Source organism: Vigna unguiculata, chromosome 3, assembly GCF_004118075.2.
Source record: "Vigna unguiculata cultivar IT97K-499-35 chromosome 3, ASM411807v1, whole genome shotgun sequence".
NCBI lineage: Eukaryota > Viridiplantae > Streptophyta > Magnoliopsida > Fabales > Fabaceae > Vigna > Vigna unguiculata.
Genome location: NC_040281.1, coordinates 8,454,207 through 8,474,495, shown reverse-complemented (window position 1 = coordinate 8,474,495; position 20,289 = coordinate 8,454,207). Strand labels below are relative to the sequence as shown.

The following is a 20,289-nucleotide window of genomic DNA, read 5'->3' as shown; positions in this document are numbered from 1 at the left end:
AAGGAAGGCATTATTTCTCCTAGCAACAGCCCATTCTCTTCACCCATACTCTTAGTCAAGAAAAAAGATGGTACATGGCGGTTTTGTACTGATTACAGGGCTCTAAACGCCATCACAGTTAAGGATAGCTTTCCCATCCCTACGGTTGATGAATTACTAGATGAACTATGCGGCGCTCAATACTTCTCCAAACTAGATCTTCGTTCCGGTTATCATCAAATTTTGATGGAACCAGAGGATCGATTCAAAACAGCCTTCCGCACTCATCAAGGTCATTATGAATGGCTCGTGATGCCCTTTGGGCTTACAAATGCCCCCGCTACTTTCCAAAGCTTGATGAATTCTATATTTCAAGGGTTGTTACAAAAATCAGTGTTAGTTTTTTTTGATGACATATTGATCTACAGTACTTCTTGGTCCCTTCACTTACACCACTTGGAAGTTGTCCTTCAGATTTTACAACAACACCGTCTCTTTGCCAAATTATCCAAGTGTCATTTTGGTGTACAAGAAGTGGAATACCTTGGTCATGTTGTCTCGAGTAAGGGTGTTTCGATGGATCACAACAAGGTGACAACCATATTGAATTGGCCCATTCCAACCACAGTGAAACAATTACGTGGGTTTTTGGGATTAACCGGGTACTATCGCCGATTTATTAAAGGGTATGCTTCCATAGCTACTCCCTTAACCAATTTGCTAAAAAAGGATAAGTTCCATTGGGATTCGCATGCCAAGATTGCTTTTGATACCCTCAAGACAGCCATCACCACGGCTCCTGTTTTGGCACTGCCAGACTTCTCCAAACCGTTTATTTTGGAAACGGATGCATCAGGGACTGGCATTGGAGCGGTTCTTAGCCAATCACAACATCCCATTGCATTCTTTTCTAAGAAATTGTCACCACAAATGCAAAAACAATCTGCCTATACCAGGGAATCCATGCAATCACCGAGGCTATTGCGAAATTTCGGCACTACTTACTTGGCCATAAATTCACCATCCGAATTGACCAAAAAAGTTTAAAATGTCTCATGGAACAAGCTATTCATACTCCGGAGCAACAAGCTTGGCTGCACAAGTTTTTGGGGTATGATTTTACCATCGAGTATAAGCCCAGCAAGGAGAACCAGACTGCAGATGCCCTGTCTCGATCTTATTTCATGGCTTTGTCTCAGCCTACCTAGGATCTCATGATACACTTACGTGATGCGATTGCTGCTGATTCTAAACTCTCAGATATTGTCAAACTCTGCGACGCAGGCACTCCCCCAAGTCCGCATTATACTGTTCAAAACAAGTTGTTGTTCTGGAAGCAACGACTAGTGGTACCGACCCAACACCCCTTGATTCAAACTATTTTGCAGGAGTTGCATAGTTCTCCCATCGGTGGCCACTCCGGTATTGCACGCACTTTAGCAAGAGTTTCATCCCAGTTCTACTGGCTGGGTATGGCCCAAGATGTTAAAGCTTATGTCCAACACTGCTTGATATGCCAACAAGCCAAATCATCCACTACATCACCAGCGGGACTATTACAGCCCCTCCCTATTCTGCAACAAATTTGGGAAGACTTGGCCATGGATTTTATTGTTGGCCTTCCCCCATCATATGGCTTTTCCGTAATTATGGTTGTCATCGATCGTCTCTCAAAGTATGCGCACTTTTGCACCCTTAAGGCAGATTATTCAAGCAAGCACGTGGCTGAGGCGTTCATGCAATCTATTGTGAAGTTACATGGGATGCCCAAATCAATCGTTTCAGATAGTGATCGCGTCTTTACAAGTAATTTTTGGCAACAACTTTGTAAGCTAAGTGGCACTACCTTAGCTATGAGTACCGCCTACCACCCACAATTCGATGGTCAGTCGGAAGCTCTTAATCGATGCTTAGAAATGTATTTACGATGCTTCACAGTGGATGAACCGAAAGGCTGGCGTAAGATGTTATCATGGGCTGAATACTGGTATAATACTACCTTCCAAACCAGTATTGGCATGACACCATTCAAGGCAGTTTTTGGGAGAGACCCCCTACTCTTCCGAAGTATGAACAAAATGCCACCGAGCCCCCTTCCTTACAAGAAATGATGTTGCACCGTGATCAAACCCTTTTATGTCTTAAGCAGAATTTAATCAAAGCCGAGACTCTGATGAAGAAATATTCAGATCAGAAGCGCGTCCATGTGGAGTTCAAAGTGGGAGAATTAGTGTTTGTAAAACTCGAACCATATAAGCAACATTCGGTGGCTCTTCGCAAAAATCAGAAGCTTGGCCTTCGTTATTTTGGTCCATTTCCGGTGATACAACGCATTGGCCCTGTGGCTTATAAATTATCCTTGCCTCCTACAGCGAAGATTCACCCAGTTTTCCATGTGTCTTTATTGAAACCGTGCAAAGGAGAACATCAACAACCATATCTGCCTCTGCCTTTGCTCACGCATGAACTTGGCCTTGTTATTCAACCGCTCAAGGTGTTACAATCCAGAGTCATTTTACGAGCAGATCAACATATTCCTCAAGTACTGGTCCAATGGGAAGCGTTGGATATCTCGGAAGCTACTTGGGAAGACGTGAGTACTACGCAACTGGAGTATCCTCACTTCAACCTTGAGGACAAGGTTGACTTTCATGGGGGAAGAAATGTTATGAATGGCGCGGGTAATGAGCAGATGAAGGACATGGGACCCATGGGACACATGGCAAAGGGGGAGGAAAACAAAGGCAAACGAAAAAGTGGAAGGAAACGAATAATCAATTCTGCACTGAAGGATTTCGTGTGGAGTACGACGTGATTATAAAAACAGCTTTTGCTATAGGAGAAAGGGGGGATGTGAATTGTCTTTTTCTCTCTCTTGGCCCTTTGGGATATTTCTCTGTCATTTCTGTTATCTTTTTCTTCTGTCATGAACGTTGTACTGCTGTGACAGCTTGCACTTTTCATCATTTTCTGCTGATATGACTTTTTCATACTAGAATTCACACCCATACAGACCATTCTGCTTTCACAGTTGCTATATTGTTTTGTTTACTAACCAAACACATTACACATTCCCTTTAATTAGATCTTGATAGAGGAGTATGTTCTTGATATATCCAATATTCTCACATCTTTTACAAGTTAAAACCAAAGACAACTTAAATACATCTTCTTTCATTACCTTCTTATATGTCTTTTTAAAAACAAAATCATAACAAAAAATCGAGTTCCAAAACTATTAGTCATAAAATACAATAATTAACTCTAGCGATAATGTTACAAATATAAACAGGTAAAATAATGATTAGTTTAATTTTTTCTTCTCTTTATATATATATATATATATATATATATATATATATATATATATATATATATATATATATATATTCAAAGTTCTTTATTATGTTTGGTTTGTGGAATTATTTTCACTATTAAGAAAATACATATTTTTTGTCAATTTTTTTTTGAATTTTTTTCTTAGAAAACATTGCAAATTTTGTTATGAATAATGGTTTGCAATAATTTGCTACCAATATTTTTGTAAAATGTTTTGCAAAAAATGTTTTTTTTTAAATTTTGTAAAAAATACTTACGAATTTTATAATTTTTTAAAAAACAATTATTCACTAAGAAATTATCTACCAATTAAAATTCATAGAAAAAAGAGTAAAAAAAGTATTTTCCTGTAAAATTTTATAACAAATTTACAAGAAAAACTCTACAAAATATGAAAAATTTTGTAGTGTTTCTTTCCTTTAATATGTAAATTCATTATTTTATTATTTGTCCAAACTTATAAGTGTGAAAAAGCATAAGTCATGAAATAAATGTAGAATATAGTCACACCAGGACATACAAGAAAAAAATATTTAATTTTCTATATTTTTAGGTTTTAGTATATTATATTTTTTTTTCTTAGGTCATTGAAAAATATGTGATTTATATATATAATTTGACTTTTGTGTGCTTTTAGTGAATTGTTCACACACATATTTCTGACTTAATACTAAAGTAAATTAAATTATGTACTAAGGAATGATAATTGAATATACTAAAAAATATTATGAATATGAATAGGTGAAAAAGAAGGAAATATAAGGAAAGAAATAGACTACACAGAGTCAAGAGTCAGAGGAGAGAAAATTGTTATATTTGTTTATGCTTGAATTTTTCTTGCTTTCATATTTTCTTCCCTTTTTAACAAATAATATATATTTATATTAACCAATTAATACTAATTGATTTGAGTTGTTAACTTATATATATATATATATATATATATATATATATATATATATATTATTCTTCGACATGACATGTTACAATGTTACAATAGAATGAACTTATAATGAGTGAGATAATTTTATTTTTATTACACAATTTACATTAATTGAAGCAAGGCAAAGAACTAGTAGCATATATATTTTTTTGACTTCTGCCTCAAACGGGTTATCATATTGTACGTAATATCCTTATGACACAAAAGGAATTTAATTTAATTGATAAAAGAAGGAAAATAGATTACTCATGAGACTACTTTTTCACAATTTGACCGCATTTAATTACATATCATTATTCTAATAATCTTACCCAACTAATTGTACAACATAGTTTACAAATCTTATCCAATTATCTACATATAATTATTACCATAATAATAATAATAAAATAAAAGAACAATTTGACCACATTACTCCTTATAAAACAAGAAATAAGAATATTCATTATATTTTAACTAGAAATTATTTTGCTACATAGATACCGTGGATTGAACGTTTTGGCCGGCATCTAAACCAAGTTGTGAACAAAAGACGGATAAATTCCTTAATTTTCAAAGAAGAGAGGAAATAAATAATAATAAAAGTGCAATTTGCCTAAAATTTTGGTATTTTCTTTTATAAACTTCTCTCTTTCTTTCTCATTGACCATTTCTTCCGCGTTCACGTTTACATCAATCAACGTCTGGCTTTTGCGGATCGCACGTCAAAGCAAACCAATTAATGTACTTCAATTAATTCTATATATATAGATTTTGTGCAAATTCTAGAACATCTTGCTAACTCACAAATCATCTCAACCGTTCACGTCCCTAATAATTAGAACACGATTTGTTCCTTTGACGTGTCTTTTTTCGAGCATTCAAACTTGTTGTTCAGATAAGCTTTACACTGTCCCTGCCTTTTAAACCCTCTTTCGTTTCTATCTCATTCCTATGTTCTGTGATAACAAACTCTTTTTGACTTTCATGCTCACCTGCAATAACAACCATTTCCATAAGACATTTTCCTCCATTTCATATATAATATACAATGACTACCACAAATTAATCCTATTTTTCCACACAGAAATCAAATAATTGGATCACGACCACTTCACTTGGGTCATCAGTATTCCAGAAAAATGAAAAATTTCCGAGTTCCGTGTTCATATTTAAGGATGTCTTTTTCAAAAACAAACTCTTTCACTTGGTGCATGGAACATGTTTTTCTTTTGACGTTAATCGCTTTAGATGAGTATACGAGTGAGACTAAATATGCATGTAATATTATAATTTTTGGGGTTTTTCAATAAATTAAAAATACAATATGTGCAAATTACAAGCGTTATATTTCTATCAATTATTACCTTTTACATGTACGTTGTGTTTTTATTGAGAAGCAGTACTTACATAAAAAAGTTGAACGAAAATGGTCCGTGTATTATACAAGAAAATAAATAAGGAAAAACAATGGAAGATGATATATAGTTTAACAAGGTTGACGTTGACCACCTGAGTTTATCCTCCGCCTTTTAGTCGGAAAAAACTGCCGGAAATCGCCGTGAGCGATGGTGGCAACATGCCATTGATCCAAGATCAACCTCTCTTCCAAACCAAATTGTTGCTGAACCGTGGACGCGAGTCCACCGTCGAGAAACCCTGCAGGGTCATGGCACGGCGGTTTGGCCTTCCGGCGACCGGCGCCTATGGGTACGTTGCGGAGGGCTCCGCCGGCGGTCCAGTACCTCTGGCAGCCCTTGCAGAAATGCCTTGGCTGATTAACGTTGTAGTTGTTGAAGTAACAAAACTTGGTTTCCATGCTCTTGCATCTTGGACATGGTATGATCCTATCAGCTCTCTTTTCTTCTGTTCCTTCTTCACTCACTTTACTATCTTCTCTTCTTTCTCTGCCATGCAAGGTAATCGTTGTTCCAAACAGCTTAATCCCTTCACTGGCTTGGCCTACTTGGGCCATTTTCAGAGACAGAAAAAGAGAGAGAGAAAAAAGGATTATTGTTAGTGAAGAAGGTTTTGGTTGGGGTTGAGGAGGAAAAATCTGAAGGTATTTTTATATATGCAGAGAGGAATAAAGGTAAAAAGGTATATAATAGTTAGTAGAACGATAAAGCTTGGGTGTTTTGGCAGAAAGTTGATGTGAAAAACGCCAAAACGTAGGTGGAATATAAAGTGCGTTGCGAAATTAAAATAAATAAAAGAGGAAAAGAGAAAAAGAAGAAAAGTTAAAAGGGTTTTTTGGAAGAGTAGAAATTGGAAAAGCTGTGGATGAACTTTTTGTACACATGAATAATAGTGTACGTCATGAGCATGCAGTGCTAAAATGTATACATACACCGGCCCAATCCAGGTGTGTAAGAGATAGAAGGAAAAGTAATCGTAGTTATCTTGAAAAGGACAATGATATTTTGACTACTAAATTTTAGTTTTAAGATATTGAGAATGAGAAAATAAAAAAATAAAAAATTACTTAAAAGATGCCACCTAAAATTGTAAGAGAAAGTTGTCAAAATTTAGTAATAAAAAATCATTTTCCATTTGATAAGTGGATGCAAAGAAAAGCAAAAGAATTGTTGAAAAAGTCATCAAAGTTTTATTATATATACACTTATATTCTATTTTCATATGTAGGCCAGCTCGAAAATATTATGTTAGCCAAAAGAGGGTTTGTATTCTGTGTTATTAATATTATAGCTTCTTTAAAAAAAGTTGAGAAGGAGAAGCAAAGGAATAATATTGTATATGATTAATTTTGTTTGGGAAACTTGGCATTGAAGTTTGGAGAATAAGGATGTTTGGTAGGTGATGATGATTATGAATAATTAAGTTATGGATTATGCTGCTGAGTATGATAATCATGATTCGGTAATTGTTTAGATAAGTTATTGATTGTGGTGTGAGCCATATACATAGCACAAAATGTAAATATTGCATCATCTTCTGTACTCTCTCGCAAGTGTTTTAATATTAATGATTCAAATTATTTCTTAATTATTCAAGTTAATTTTTAATATTTTATTACTAAATAATAATCCATTATTCTAAGAATTAAAATGTCATAATATATATTCTTACACAAAAAGGTTAAGTCTTCTTTAAGTGTAGCTTAAATTAAACAATATTGAATAAATGTAAGATTATTTTTTACTAATATTGATCACAGTTGTTTTAGTTCCCATTAGTCAAGTTTATCTTTCTTTTTGTTTTTTAACAGTCTTGTCTTCATATGGTTTTTGACCAATTGTTAGCTAAAAATTTCTCATTATTGACCATAATTATTTTAGCTTACCTTAGTCAATGCTATTTTGTTGACAACAGTGGGTGGGTTCTTTTCCAACTTCAGGATCAATATACATTGAAAATGTTGTCTTCCTACCATTGTTAAAAAAATCTTACTCAACGATGATGACGGAAAATTTCCACAACCAACATTAGGAAAAAATTTATGACCAACTTTGAAAGAAAAAATAACACTACTAATATGGATAAAAAAAAATAACTTTTGCAAACATGAAAAGAAAATTTAATAGACTGTCAAACGCAAAAAATACCACGACCCATATCAATTAAAAATTAAACCTAGTGGATATTAACTAAAAGAAATTGTTTTTAGTATTAGTAAAAAATTGTTAATGTTGATTAAAAAAAATCTTAACTAACATTGATCAAAATGACATCATCCAACATTGATAAAAAATAATCATGAATCGATTTTGGTTAGAAGATTTCCACAATTTGAAAAAATGATATCGAGTAAATAATGCTATAACATCAATTAATTGATTTAATAATGTAAAATTTCAAAGTTAAGTGTTAAGTTATATAAATTTTTATATGAATTATGGTTATAGTTATTGAGATTGTGGATCTAGATATATAATATTAGTTTTACATATATAAAATATTTGACACAATTTTTATCTCAAAATCTTAAGATAATGGTGTTATGAATCTTTATTCTTATACAGTATTTAACTTTGTCTATTATATCCAATGTCAGACTTTTTGATTCACATTTAAATTATTTCCGACATTAATATATATAAAACATTTGTCTCAAGGAAATTAATGTAAAAAAAAAAGAAGTTGCATAACAAAGAAGGAAATTAATTTAAGAAGCTCCACTTCCTTGAAGTGGTGTTGTTACAAAAGCAGAGGGATACATATTCTACACGTGAGTTGAATGATCTGATCTAGGCTTCACTTTTTGTGTCTTTTAAAAGGATAGTATTACAACTATCGTAGTTCATTGACCAATCATATTCTAATACACATCGTGCAATTTTTTTATCTGTATTTAGATATATTGATTGTTAAAGTCACATCCTTTAATGCCATTTGGTATAACTTTTCACACAAAAAGCCAACTTTTCAGGTACCAATAGATTTTTCCAAAACTTTAATGTATTTCTTTATTTAAAAAATGCTTTGTCAATAAAAAAAATTGAATTAATTTCTTATTAATAGAAAATCTCGCAAAATATTCTCCAAGAATTTTCTACACACTATACAAGTGTGTAATAAATTTAAAAATATTCTTTTAAAAGGTTAACTTTATGAAATAAAATTTAGTTGTGGGTCGGGTTCCCTTTTAGTACGCCAACAACGTTTTCTGTCTTAAGATACTTTTATATGTCTTTTTTTAACTAAAGGGGTTTTCATATTATTTATTTGAAAAGTGACCCCATTTCCAACTCATTACTCTGTTTTATAATGAAGATTAGGAAGCATCAATTACCTTTCTTTATCGATAAAGGATACACTTTTTTCCTGGGAATTATTTTAAAGTCAATCACCACGTATAAAGTTATATCGGAGCAAAACATCATAGTCATAGATTTTCATTAAAATAAGGGAAAAGTTGAATGTTGTTTATCTAATCTGATCACAGAATTCGAACTCCTTGTTCATTGCTACTTTTTTCTTTTCCACTTTCCTTCTTCCTTTACGCAAGAAAAAGTTAAATCAAATAAAATTGGGCAATTAATAAAATATTAGATTCACTAATATTATATGCGCAAGCTTAGGCAATTATCAAGTTTTTCAATATCAACTTGTTGGATACATTTGTTGAAGAATGCACATGTTCTAGGCTTCGAAATTCTTTCATAATGTTTAGTTATATTGAGAAAATCAAATACTAGTTATTTTAGGTATTTGAAATAATTAACTTACGATGCAATCTAATGATTAATAGACCAAGGTGTTAAAAATGAACTTATAAAATTGACTTGTAAGGTGATGTTTAGATCCACTTATGTATTGTGAATTGATTTTATTTCTAATCATATGTGGTCCGATATAATAAAACCCAACAATAACAAATTTATCGATAGCGGATGACACAATAGATCTAACAAATAATAAATATCACTGAGATAGATTATAACTTATGACTATGATGTCATGTTAAGATTTTAAGTCTAACTCAACTCTAAAAAACTGATTTATAAAATAAAGTTTATACAGATTTATATATTATAAATTAGTTTTATCGTTGATGTGAAAATTCTAACCCCACACAAAATGATTTAGATTTTTTTGGTGTAATCCATTCATTATATACGTATTGTGTTATTTGTTGTAAGGGTTTAAAAGGGAAGGGGTGTAGTTAGTGGAAATGTTTTAAGAGTTTGGGTAGTATTTTAGTTTACTTGTAATTATGGGCTGAAATAAAAAAACAAAAGGATGGTGGGTGTAAATGACTAGTGTGAATGATGTCATTAGAAAATGTTTGAAGGAGAAGTCATTAACTATTGCATCTTCCATTCTTCTCTTTCTTCCTCAATTGACTTCAATTCCTTTTCTCTCCTTTTAAGCTTTCGTTGATCACAAGTTATTAAAACCACTCAACAGGAAAATCAAATAGAATTTTGCTTATCAATTTTTTTTTTCGCTCAACAATTCTTCCAGTGGGAAATTAGAAAAAAAAATGAAAAAGAAAAAGTTGTTTATACTTACTGTATTTTGGTTAGCGGAATTTAATTTTTCCTGAATGGATTTCTAAAAACACTTGAATTTTATTATTTACTTATATAGGTTAAATAATTTATATTTATAATTCTAATTCTTTTTAATAATTACATCTATAAATGTTACAATAATGTTTATTATGCGATTAGATTGGTAGTAATATATGGATTAAATTACCATGATTTGATAATCCTAGTGATAGTTATGTTGTGAAATGTGAATTTCTTATTTTTAAATGAATTGGATTAATGAGAATAATATTTTTTTTTTAACAATTGACCACTTGATTAAGTACCTTTAGAAAGAAGATGCTAAAATTTTATTAATATTTAAGTTACATAGACGAAAATATTAGAGGTGAAAAACCGATGAAAATTGTTATGTTATTACTTGATATAGTAAATATAAGAAAAGCATTTTGATTTATTGTTACTATTTATTATTATATTGTAAATGTTAGGAATTACTTTAATTTGTTTTAAGTTTTCTTACGAGTAGATTCTGATTTTGAATTATTATATGTATATTAGATTTTTTAATATTACAAACAGTTTAGTTATTCGTAAAAATTGTTTTACACATTGCTACTATTCTTTGAAGTTTAAGGTTTCACTGAGTTCACATTAATGATCTTTTTAGATAAATGAGAGAGTAAATACATGTTGGTATACATTAGTTTAACATTTAACAAGTTAAATGCAACTTAATTGTTATTGAATTGATATTAATAAAATAATAATAATAATAACATATAAAATAATATAAAATACACTATAATACAAAATTAAAATAACACTTATTTTGAGGTTTGACATTCAACAAACATAAAAAATCAAATATATATGAGCCGGCAATTTTAGTCTACCTTCAAATATCTTAAAAATCTGAAGTGATAGACAAAATATTAGCTGTAAAATGAGAGTATCTCTATAAACAAAATATTTTGGCCATGTGAATTGTATCTATGTTTCTGTCCCTTCTACGATACATATCTTACCCAAATCAGTTTATTATCAGGAATGCATGGTTTGGATAATAAGTATATATATATATATATATATATATATATATATATATATATATATATATATATATATATATATATATATATGGTCACAATTCACATCAACTAACTACCAATAAAAAGAGAAGATAAATAAAGTGTTGAATCATTAAATAACACCTGCACTTCAAATATTTATACATAAAAAAGAATTAAAGATTGACAAAATTCAATTTCATAATTTCTACGCTTAAAACTAAAATTAGTTTCTAACTATCAGTTAAAAACATTAAAATATTACTAGAACAATATGATGACTACTATCATGCACTCACGTGGTTCAAGATTCAAATTCTTGTAATATCATTTTTAAGTATGAAATAAAGTATATTAGAAATAGAAGATATCATAATCTCCAATGGAATCTATCATTGTTTCCAACGATAAATAAAAGATATAAATACCATGATAGAGAAATGTAATCACTAGAGCTACCTAGACATTTTCAAAATTAGTAGCACCAACAGAAAATTTGTTCAAGAACATGTTTTCCGTTGAAAGAACCATTTGAAATAAAGCTGTATGATATGAACAACCACTAGGATTTGTAATTTCACAGCCCAAAGATTCAAAAGTAAAAACTAATGAAAACACATTCATCATAGGAATACGATAATAAAAGAAACTGCACTAAAATTAATAACAAATAGACAAGATTTATTCACACATGCGTACATACAACAAAGCCTCATGCAACTTCACTTCAGGAGGCTAAAAAACATAAGGGGCAGCTCATGTATGAAACAAAAACAAAAATGTCATGTATCACTCCAGTTATCATCATCTTCACCATCATCACTTGCAACGACCTGAAAGTGGATACTAATTAGATACAAAAATGATGAACCAATTACAGTAATAGATAACAAGAGTATAGTGACATATACCTGACGAATTGCATTTGCCTTCTCTAATATTGCTGTAACTTTGACGTTGGCAGTGGGACCAGTTGCATCATTTGACTTTCCTGTTACTGTGGGCCTCAGGTTGAAGGCCTGAACCAACAATGCAAAGGTTAACAACAACAAACATTGTTACTTTGTTTACAGATAAATTTGCAAGATCATGTTCTGGATTGATATGATATAGACTCCAGAGTAAACTTTTGTCATTTTGAGAACTAATTTGATGTGAAAAATTCAAGTACTTAATTACCATTTTGATGTATTTATAGTGAAGGACAAACTTGATGACACTTATATTATATCAATGTGGATGACCAAAATGCTTATTTTTACCATTAAATAGTTGAGATAATAACATGATTACATACTTTTGTCCTGATTTGATATAGGAAATCTTCTCTTTCATCTGTCTCCTTTCCCATTCTCAACTGGTTTGTTTCTTTCTGATCCGGCTGCAGGAAACGCCGAATGAGATGAATCCGCTGTTAGATTCCAATGTTCATCACTGATGCATAAACTAAATGTTCAAGAAAAAGGTAAGAACAAATGTTACCTTGTTCTTCAACTTATATATAATGTTCTCATAAGACTCATGATCATCGTGATTAATTTGTATTTGCTCAAGCTTGGTGAACCTAGGTTGCTGGAAGACAGTGGAATCTGGAAGACTGTGATCATTAACAAGTTCAACATCTTCAGATATAAAATGCAGTGTCTCATTTGTCATATCCAACTGTGGTTTTGAGACCCACCATTGGTTTGGAGGAAGTGGAGGTGGTGGTGGAGGTGCTGTAGGCTCTGCATGCCCATGTAGCATAACAGCATTATTGAATTTGGAATGCTTTTTACTTTCTTTCTCAAGTGCAGGATTAACATTATCATAACTCGGAAAATCAAGTAAAGGCCTGGATAAAGAATGTTCCACGCCATTAGCAGTACATGTACCGTTCCCACTTTTAACATTGGTATCATCATTGGACACAGACTTGGTTGATGACTTTCTGCGAGGAGAATCATGTACCTCATGGTCACTGCTTCCAGGAGTTTCATCAGATTCCCACTGATCAGAGTTATAGTCAGAGCGAGGGCTTCGACAATCATCGGATATATACGGAGATGATCTACAGAAAGTGTCGTCGTCGTCAGAGTGAGAAACTGAGCCATCCAGAGGAATGGAAGATTCAGGGACCAACTGGAAAGAAGGAAATATATCGTTTACGCTTTCATGACGATTACTGCCATCAGGAAATTTAAGTTTTAGTTTGGAGGTCTCTAGTCCAATGATAGGATGGAAAGATATTTTCATATGTTCAAGTGGAGGTGAAGGAGGAAGTAACTTCATAGGATATACAGAACCAGCTTTCTCTTTGAAAGTGTTTGTCTCAGGAAATGACTGTTCCACAATACCATTTTGTCCACTCTGTTCCAATAAAACTTGTTTCAGAGAATTATAATGTTCAGATTTTTCATCAAATGAAACTTTCCGTTGAAAACTATTTATTAGTAATCTACGACTAAGTCCAAACACTCGTGATGAGTTTTCACCATTTCCTTGGTCGGGTTCAGTGCTGTCCTTTGTATCAGGGGCCGCTGGGAGACCACTTCCAGGAGCAATTGCTCTGATTTCCCCTGACCCGTTCCTTTCGGTCTGACCAAACCCATTGCTCTGCAGAGAATTGACATTTGTTTTTTCAGAGGTACAAGCTTGGTCATCAACATGGCCTGATGTTATGAATCTAGAAGTTGGCCCCTTTAGAATCTTTTCTGCAACCTCTGCTAACGTTGATTCCTGTTCCTCTTTATAAACATCGCTCTTTTGCATTGCATTGTGACCTGAAGCACCATCTGGTTCACCTTTTGTGCTCAAAGGCCCTTGACTTGTAGAATTTGACTTGTTAAAATCAGGAGGTTTCGATGGCTCAAGTCCTAATAATCCACCATTGGTCCAGAATCTAACTGAGTGATCAGCCAAAGACTCTTTCCGTGTCTCTTCATATTTGCAGATATTGGAGCTGATCTTACCTGCTTCCTCATCTGGCAAAGTAGTGCTATTAGAACCAAAAGATGATACATTGGTTTCAATTGGTGTTGACACAGCATCATTAACAGAAGTCGGACCAATATAGGTGGTATTCGCGCATACTGAGTGATCCAAAACAGAATTTTCATGTGTGTGAGGAACCAGTTCACGGGCAGGAGTTCTAGAAGGATGTGATTCAGTTATGGTATTGGCTATTTCTTTGCTAACAGAACCATCTGATGGAGTCACAGATGACAAATCAGATGCATGTGGGCCTGATGTGCAAAGAGGAACTTCTTCCATAAACTCAGGTAAATTACTGAACATTTCTTTGTTTAGGGAAACTGTGTCTTGGGTGGTTTCTTCATTGCAAGTAAAATCTAATGGACTCCCAGATCCCAAATTAAAAGCATGTGGCTCAGATGTGAGAGGGGTAATTTCTTGCAATGAGTCGGGGATGAACGTTTCTTTGTTGAAGGAAACAGTGTCTCTGGCAATTTCTTCACTATAAAGAACATCTGATGGACTCCCCGGTCCCAAATCAGATGCATTTGATTTTGATGTGAGAGGAAGGATTTCTTGTAATGAATCAGGCAAGTTACCAAAGGTTTCTTTGTTGAAGGAAACTGGATCTCTGGTCATTTCTTCACTATCGGAAACATCTGATGGACTAACAGGTCCTAAATTAGATGCATGCGGCTCTGATGTAAGAGAAGGAGTATCTTGCAGTGACTCGGGCAAATCCCTGAAAGCTTCTCTGTTGACAGATGTGGCGTCTCTTGTTAAGTTTTCGCTGTCTGATGGACTTACAGATACCAAATTAGATGCATTTGGCTTTGATACAAGATCGAGAACATGATTATCTTTAAGTGGTTCCGCTAAATCCTTGGCTGTTTCTTCATTTATGGGAGCAGTATATTCAGTCTGGGAAATGACATCAGATAAATTATTGTCCAGTAAATTAGGAGGAGCTTCAGTGTTTCCGTGAGTGTCATTTGAAGTGAATTGTTGAACCTCTCGTTTTGTTATATAATCAATATCGTTTTCAGACTCTGATTCAATAGTGTTGAGAGCATCCTCGTAATTATCAGGTTCACTGTCAATATCACCAGTTTGAACCCTGTTGGAGACTAGTTTCGGGTTGCTTTCTTCATTAAATAGGATATGATTGTGGTCAATATTTGTCATGGTAACATCCTCATTCACATTCATATCTGAGTCATGTTTTTCCACATGCCGCTCTGGAGTTTTATCTCTATCACAAGCTTGACTTTTAGATTCCACTATCTCTTCCTTTTCATCCCAAGTAACACCAGATGTACTAGAGGCAACTCGTTTTTCCAACAAATCATGTGAAATCCTATCCTCTATATGAGAAGATACCGATGGAAGAGTATCAGTTTTCTGTGTCAGCCTACTAGAGGATGGTTCTTTATAATCTGGCTCATCAGATCGCACAGAATCACTCGGATGGAAAACACATTCAATGTAGCCAGCACCAGACTTTGAATCAAACGAATTTGAATAGTGTTCTAGATCTGACTTCGTTCTCATATCTATGGTGGAGGCTGTCTGGGAGAAAGAAGTCCGCCCATTGATAGCAGAAGAAACAGATTGCATTCTGGGTAGTCATACAATATATAAGTGTTGCTTTTGAATGAATAACTAGTATGCCAACAATAACTTTGCAATAGACATTTATAGATGTAGATATATAATACCTGCCACTGCTGCTAAGCCTTTGTTCACCCCTCAAAATTTCTCCATTCCTTCGCGACCTTTTCTTCTGTCCAACAGTTTTTGTTAAGCTCCAAGGAATTGTTTGCAAAGAAATCAATGAATGCATATGACTGGAAAGAAACTGGGTCACCGAAAGGCTAGGATCATCGTAGTACCTTGCTTTTATGAGATTTCCTTGCTTTCTCAGTCTTCTCAGTGTAAGATTCATCTGAATCAGCGGATATTCTTTTAAAGAAGGTTGGATCCGAGTATCTCCTGAAACAAGATCCTGGGCCACCAGTATCGAATCTGATTGACACACGGAATGTTTCATTAGCCAGTCCAGAACACTTGATTTAATTTAAGCAAGATTAGTTGACATAACTCAACTCTTTCAAAACCGAACAGAGATGGCAAATAGGACTGTATTTTCTGTTATCATCTTGACCTTGAAAATTTAGTCTAAGAAAAAGTATCAACTAATCTTGCTCATAGTTTTTCATGGTGTTATATAGTGGCATAGTGGTGCAGAGTGGCCCTTGCTTGCTACAGGAACTACCACAGTGGAGCAATTTAGTGTAGCAGTTGTAGCAGACTAAATTGCAGCACTATAGGGGAGGTACATGTTCACGCAACAAAAAACTCAGAACAGAGGCATTAAAGGCTTTTCAGGGGGCTAATTTTGGAATTGTAATTCCAAAAGTGAAATCTATAAATGTCATAGCAGTGAAAATTGTAAAGAAGACTTGGATTTAGAAGATGTTGATCATGATTCTTATTTAAGAAATTTCTATTCGACTGTATTTCTATGTTTTGTTTAAGAAAACTATGATATGATGTTGTATTGTTAAGTATGAATGTCATTAATTTTGAGTAAATTTATCTTTTTTTCAGACTTTATATGTATATAGTATACATTATATAAACAACATAAAAAATTAAAAATAGTTAGCAAGTTCAGGTATGCACCACTAATTTGAACAAGATTGTAAATTTTTATTTCAGTACCTAATTAATATTGTTATTCTCAAACAAAAAAGACAATGGGGGAAGGAAATTTAACTTACTTATCAAGCAAGTGTACACGTGGAGGTTCACGACATTCTTCATATGAATCCATAATAAAGTGAGGCAAGTCATTGTAAATGAAATGATTTTGAGCAGGTTTTATGCGTTGATGCCATTCACAACCTGAAAGGAAACTTCTGTAATAAGGACAACCATAATCTTTGAACATTGAAACCATGGTAAAAAATAATGTAGTATTTCACAATTTAAAATAAAAATATATGGATATATGCTATCTAAAAAGTTCATACATCTAGCCTAGTACCACTTGATTGTAATCAGATTAAAAATAATCTAAAATAAACTTTACTTTCAAAATTATATTCATTACAAGTTTGAGTTTTAGCACCTTTCGCAGAGCAGCTGGCATGCCAAACAAATCACAATTCACATACAAAATTGATATATACTATACATAATCTACATTATATGTACATTTAATAACAATCACCAGCCTCCATTTAATAACAAAAAAATGACTCATTGAATATACTAAAGGCATGAATCCTAAACTAACCATGGCATCTTCCGCTTTCTTAAAGTTTTGGTTTTTTAACAAATTAAGGGCTTGCATACTAACAAAGATCTATATTTTAACAGTGGCTCACTCAGACAAATGAAATTTCTCAAAGAAATTTCCCTTTGACAAATGCAAAAGAAAGAGAAAACCAAACTAAAGTGGATATCATGAACCATGTAAAGAAATAGAAAGAAAATTCATATCAAACAACATAACTTCAATATGATTCAGCTGCCTGATCAGTACAATACTAGACAAACCCGTGAAAGCTCTTCACATTACTTCATTGATACAGATTATAGTATGTCAGACTGTCAGTTAGTCGTCTTTGGTGATGATTGATATATCAAAAGATTCTATTAAAGGAAACAAATCTAAGAAGCTTGTTAAATGCTCCAATATATAAGATGGGAACAGCCATCTCAAATGCTACTCTTGTTTATTAACTCAGGGCATAGATAAGCTTGTCAGAACTTGTAAAACCGGTAGTAATTTGCATTCTACAAAATTATTTAGGTTGTATTAATTTAAAACATAACACATTTTCTTTGTCCAAATTTATTTGAAGATATGTTCTAGAGGGACATTGGTTCAAATCTTAGGAAAAATACCAAAACTCTATTTTCTAAAGCAATAACTTTCAGAATTCAAAATAACATATTAAGAGTAAAGAAAACAGACTCTCCAGTAAGCACATAGTTTGAGATCATTGCCTAGAATAACCATACCAGCAGTGTAAGCTAGATGTATGTGACTTGTTTGTGCCAAAACAGCCTTCTCCAAGGCAGGTAGTGAAGCTTCAATGTTTTGAACACGAACCATCAATCTATGACTCCTGGAAGCTGTTGTCAATACTTGCTCCTGCAGACCATGAAAAACCTCTGCCGCAAAACTACATTTAAAAAAAACTGTGACTTATGAACATCATACAATTAAATAAAAAAGGAAAACTAGAATTACTTCGACTAAAATCACATAGGTATTGAACAAGGTTTCAACAATTATAGAGTAAATGTCACAGTTATCAGCAAGGATAAGTTTTGAGAAATAACACACAAGACAGCCACATTCGTTCCGCTCTTTAAATAAAATAAAAAATATAATCAAATTGCTTTGTTGTCCAACTTTGCCATCAAGCTTAACACAAACATGGCAACTTAAAATCAAACTCTTCTAGAACCAACCATAGTCCCATTTCATTGAAACCTAAATACAAATACAAGTTTTTTGGATCAAAACAAGTAATGAAGGTCTAAAAAACTAAAATTTTCACAATGGCAATCAAATTCCTTCTACTGTGGACTGTACCTACAGCTGTTTAGCTTAAGGATGACAGTATAAGTTCAGTTAAAAGAGAAAACAGCAAGAAGAAATGGAAGAAAGAATCAAGAGTTAGTTCACGAGAAGGAGCAAGAAAGCATTTTTTTGACAGATTCATTCCATGAAAGCATTGCAGCTCGTGAACCACCAAACTCTAAAAGGCGAAATGAGTTTGAGGGATTATCCAGAGAGCAACCAAGGTTGAGCTGTACACACTACACAACCTATAAGATTCTGCACAAAGCTCAACCGAAAACAAAAGTCAAAGAGTATTTTAGCTACTTACCAATTGGAATTTGGCCCAAATACAGAAAAAGGCCGACCTCAATTCCAACGGCTAATTACCTTTCAACCTAAATGAAATCCAACCTTATTCTGTCACATCTAAAACCAACATTCTCAGCAACCTCCAACCCTGTACCCCATTATAGACTGGTACTACAGAAATTAAGCAACCCCATTTCGCAAACAACTCGCATAAGCATAAAAATTTCAAATTTCACCTATTTAAACAAACCCAGGTAGGAAAAAAAGTGATATTGAAAGAAAACATACTCAGCAAGATCACCGAGTTGCCTCAAGATCCCAACAAGACCAGCCACAGCCACACCATCCAACACAGCTTTAGGGTCCTCTCTGCTGGCCTCTCTGTACAACTCAGGCTGCCCCAAACTGAACTCATTCCTCACCTGCAACCTCACCAGAGGCATCTTCCTCACACTAAAACAGTGAAAACCCAAAACAAGTTACTTTCTTTCCACTTTTATTTCCCCCCTTCTGCCTGATAACTCTCCTGCCGAAACCAATGAATGTGCGCGTGGGCCGGGAAGCATTAAATGAACGAATTATGAGAGAAACCAGTAGCAAAAAATAATGGAGATTGTTAGAGTAGTATTTGTTTACTTTTTGGGAGGTATTAGAATTTAGAGAAAGAAATTAGGTGGGTGTGTGGATTGGAGCAGCTTAACTGCCAAAGGGAAGAGACAAAGAGTGAGAAATCAGGTTAAGTGTACGGATCGGTGAGGTAAGGGAGAAGAAGGACATTGCCAACTCTGCAAGCCATTCTTGAACGGAAATCATTGTCTGAGAAAACATAAGGGAACAACAAAACTACCAAAACACCCTCCCTCTTTCTCTAAATGCCTTACGTGTCCGGAAAGTGTTGTGTGTTGAAATGACCGGTTTGGGTATGCGAAGTGTCACAAAATTGTGTCTTTCTGTGGCTCCGAACCTTCGACGTGGGTACCACATTCTTTTCCAGGGTTGGTCAAAATGGTAAAACACAGAGCTGGACATGAATCCGAACATGTTCAATTTTGTTTCCGAACTTTTATCGAGCTCAACTTGAAAAATTATCATAAAAAAACAAGCTTGTGAAAATAAAAAAACACCAAAATTTGATAACAGTGAGAATTACTAGAACTCTACTTATGTGGATAATATAAG

The 20,289-nt window shown here is 33.5% G+C and overlaps 2 protein-coding genes across 6 annotated transcripts; both read right to left on the bottom strand.

Annotated features, from left to right (window-relative positions):
- Window positions 1-4,903: 4,903 nt before the first annotated feature.
- LOC114176959 (cyclic dof factor 4-like) lies at window positions 4,904-6,396 on the bottom strand. The gene is made up of 2 exons (XM_028062161.1): window positions 5,753-6,396; window positions 4,904-5,235 (listed from the first exon to the last, which is right to left on the bottom strand). Exons 1-2 carry the CDS (start codon window positions 6,213-6,215, stop codon window positions 5,135-5,137), a joined length of 564 nt encoding a protein of 187 aa, XP_027917962.1. The 5' UTR covers window positions 6,216-6,396; the 3' UTR covers window positions 4,904-5,134.
- Window positions 6,397-11,814: 5,418 nt separating this feature from the next.
- Window positions 11,815-19,930, bottom strand: LOC114176704 (protein SCAR1). 5 transcript variants are annotated; one of them, XM_028061828.1, is made up of 10 exons: window positions 19,399-19,930; window positions 18,252-18,415; window positions 17,003-17,126; window positions 16,112-16,244; window positions 15,938-16,002; window positions 12,949-15,837; window positions 12,750-12,864; window positions 12,565-12,678; window positions 12,179-12,286; window positions 11,815-12,100 (listed from the first exon to the last, which is right to left on the bottom strand). In XM_028061828.1, exons 1-10 carry the CDS (start codon window positions 19,551-19,553, stop codon window positions 12,050-12,052), a joined length of 3,918 nt encoding a protein of 1,305 aa, XP_027917629.1. In that variant the 5' UTR covers window positions 19,554-19,930; the 3' UTR covers window positions 11,815-12,049. The 5 variants fall into 5 exon arrangements, with proteins under 5 accessions (XP_027917629.1, XP_027917630.1, XP_027917626.1 ...); XM_028061829.1 differs by having other exon boundaries at window positions 12,565-12,648; window positions 19,399-19,929; XM_028061825.1 differs by having other exon boundaries at window positions 12,750-15,837.
- Window positions 19,931-20,289: the final 359 nt, after the last annotated feature.

What these genes read in the sequence shown, in the direction of transcription:
- LOC114176959 (XM_028062161.1), bottom strand. Translation starts at nt 6,215, where the DNA reads ATGGCCCAAGTAGGCCAAGCCAGTGAAGGGATTAAGCTGTTTGGAACA. An exon ending in AAGGCGGAGGATAAACTCAG is followed by an intron (nt 5,236 to 5,752) that starts GTGGTCAACGTC and finishes TTGTTATTGCAG; the next exon opens with GTGAGCATGAAAGTCAAAAA.
- LOC114176704 (XM_028061825.1), bottom strand. Translation starts at nt 19,553, where the DNA reads ATGCCTCTGGTGAGGTTGCAGGTGAGGAATGAGTTCAGTTTGGGGCAG. An exon ending in CGTGTACACTTGCTTGATAA is followed by an intron (nt 16,245 to 17,002) that starts GTAAGTTAAATT and finishes TGTGTCAATCAG; the next exon opens with ATTCGATACTGGTGGCCCAG. An exon ending in AGGCAAATGCAATTCGTCAG is followed by an intron (nt 12,101 to 12,178) that starts GTATATGTCACT and finishes ATCCACTTTCAG; the next exon opens with GTCGTTGCAAGTGATGATGG.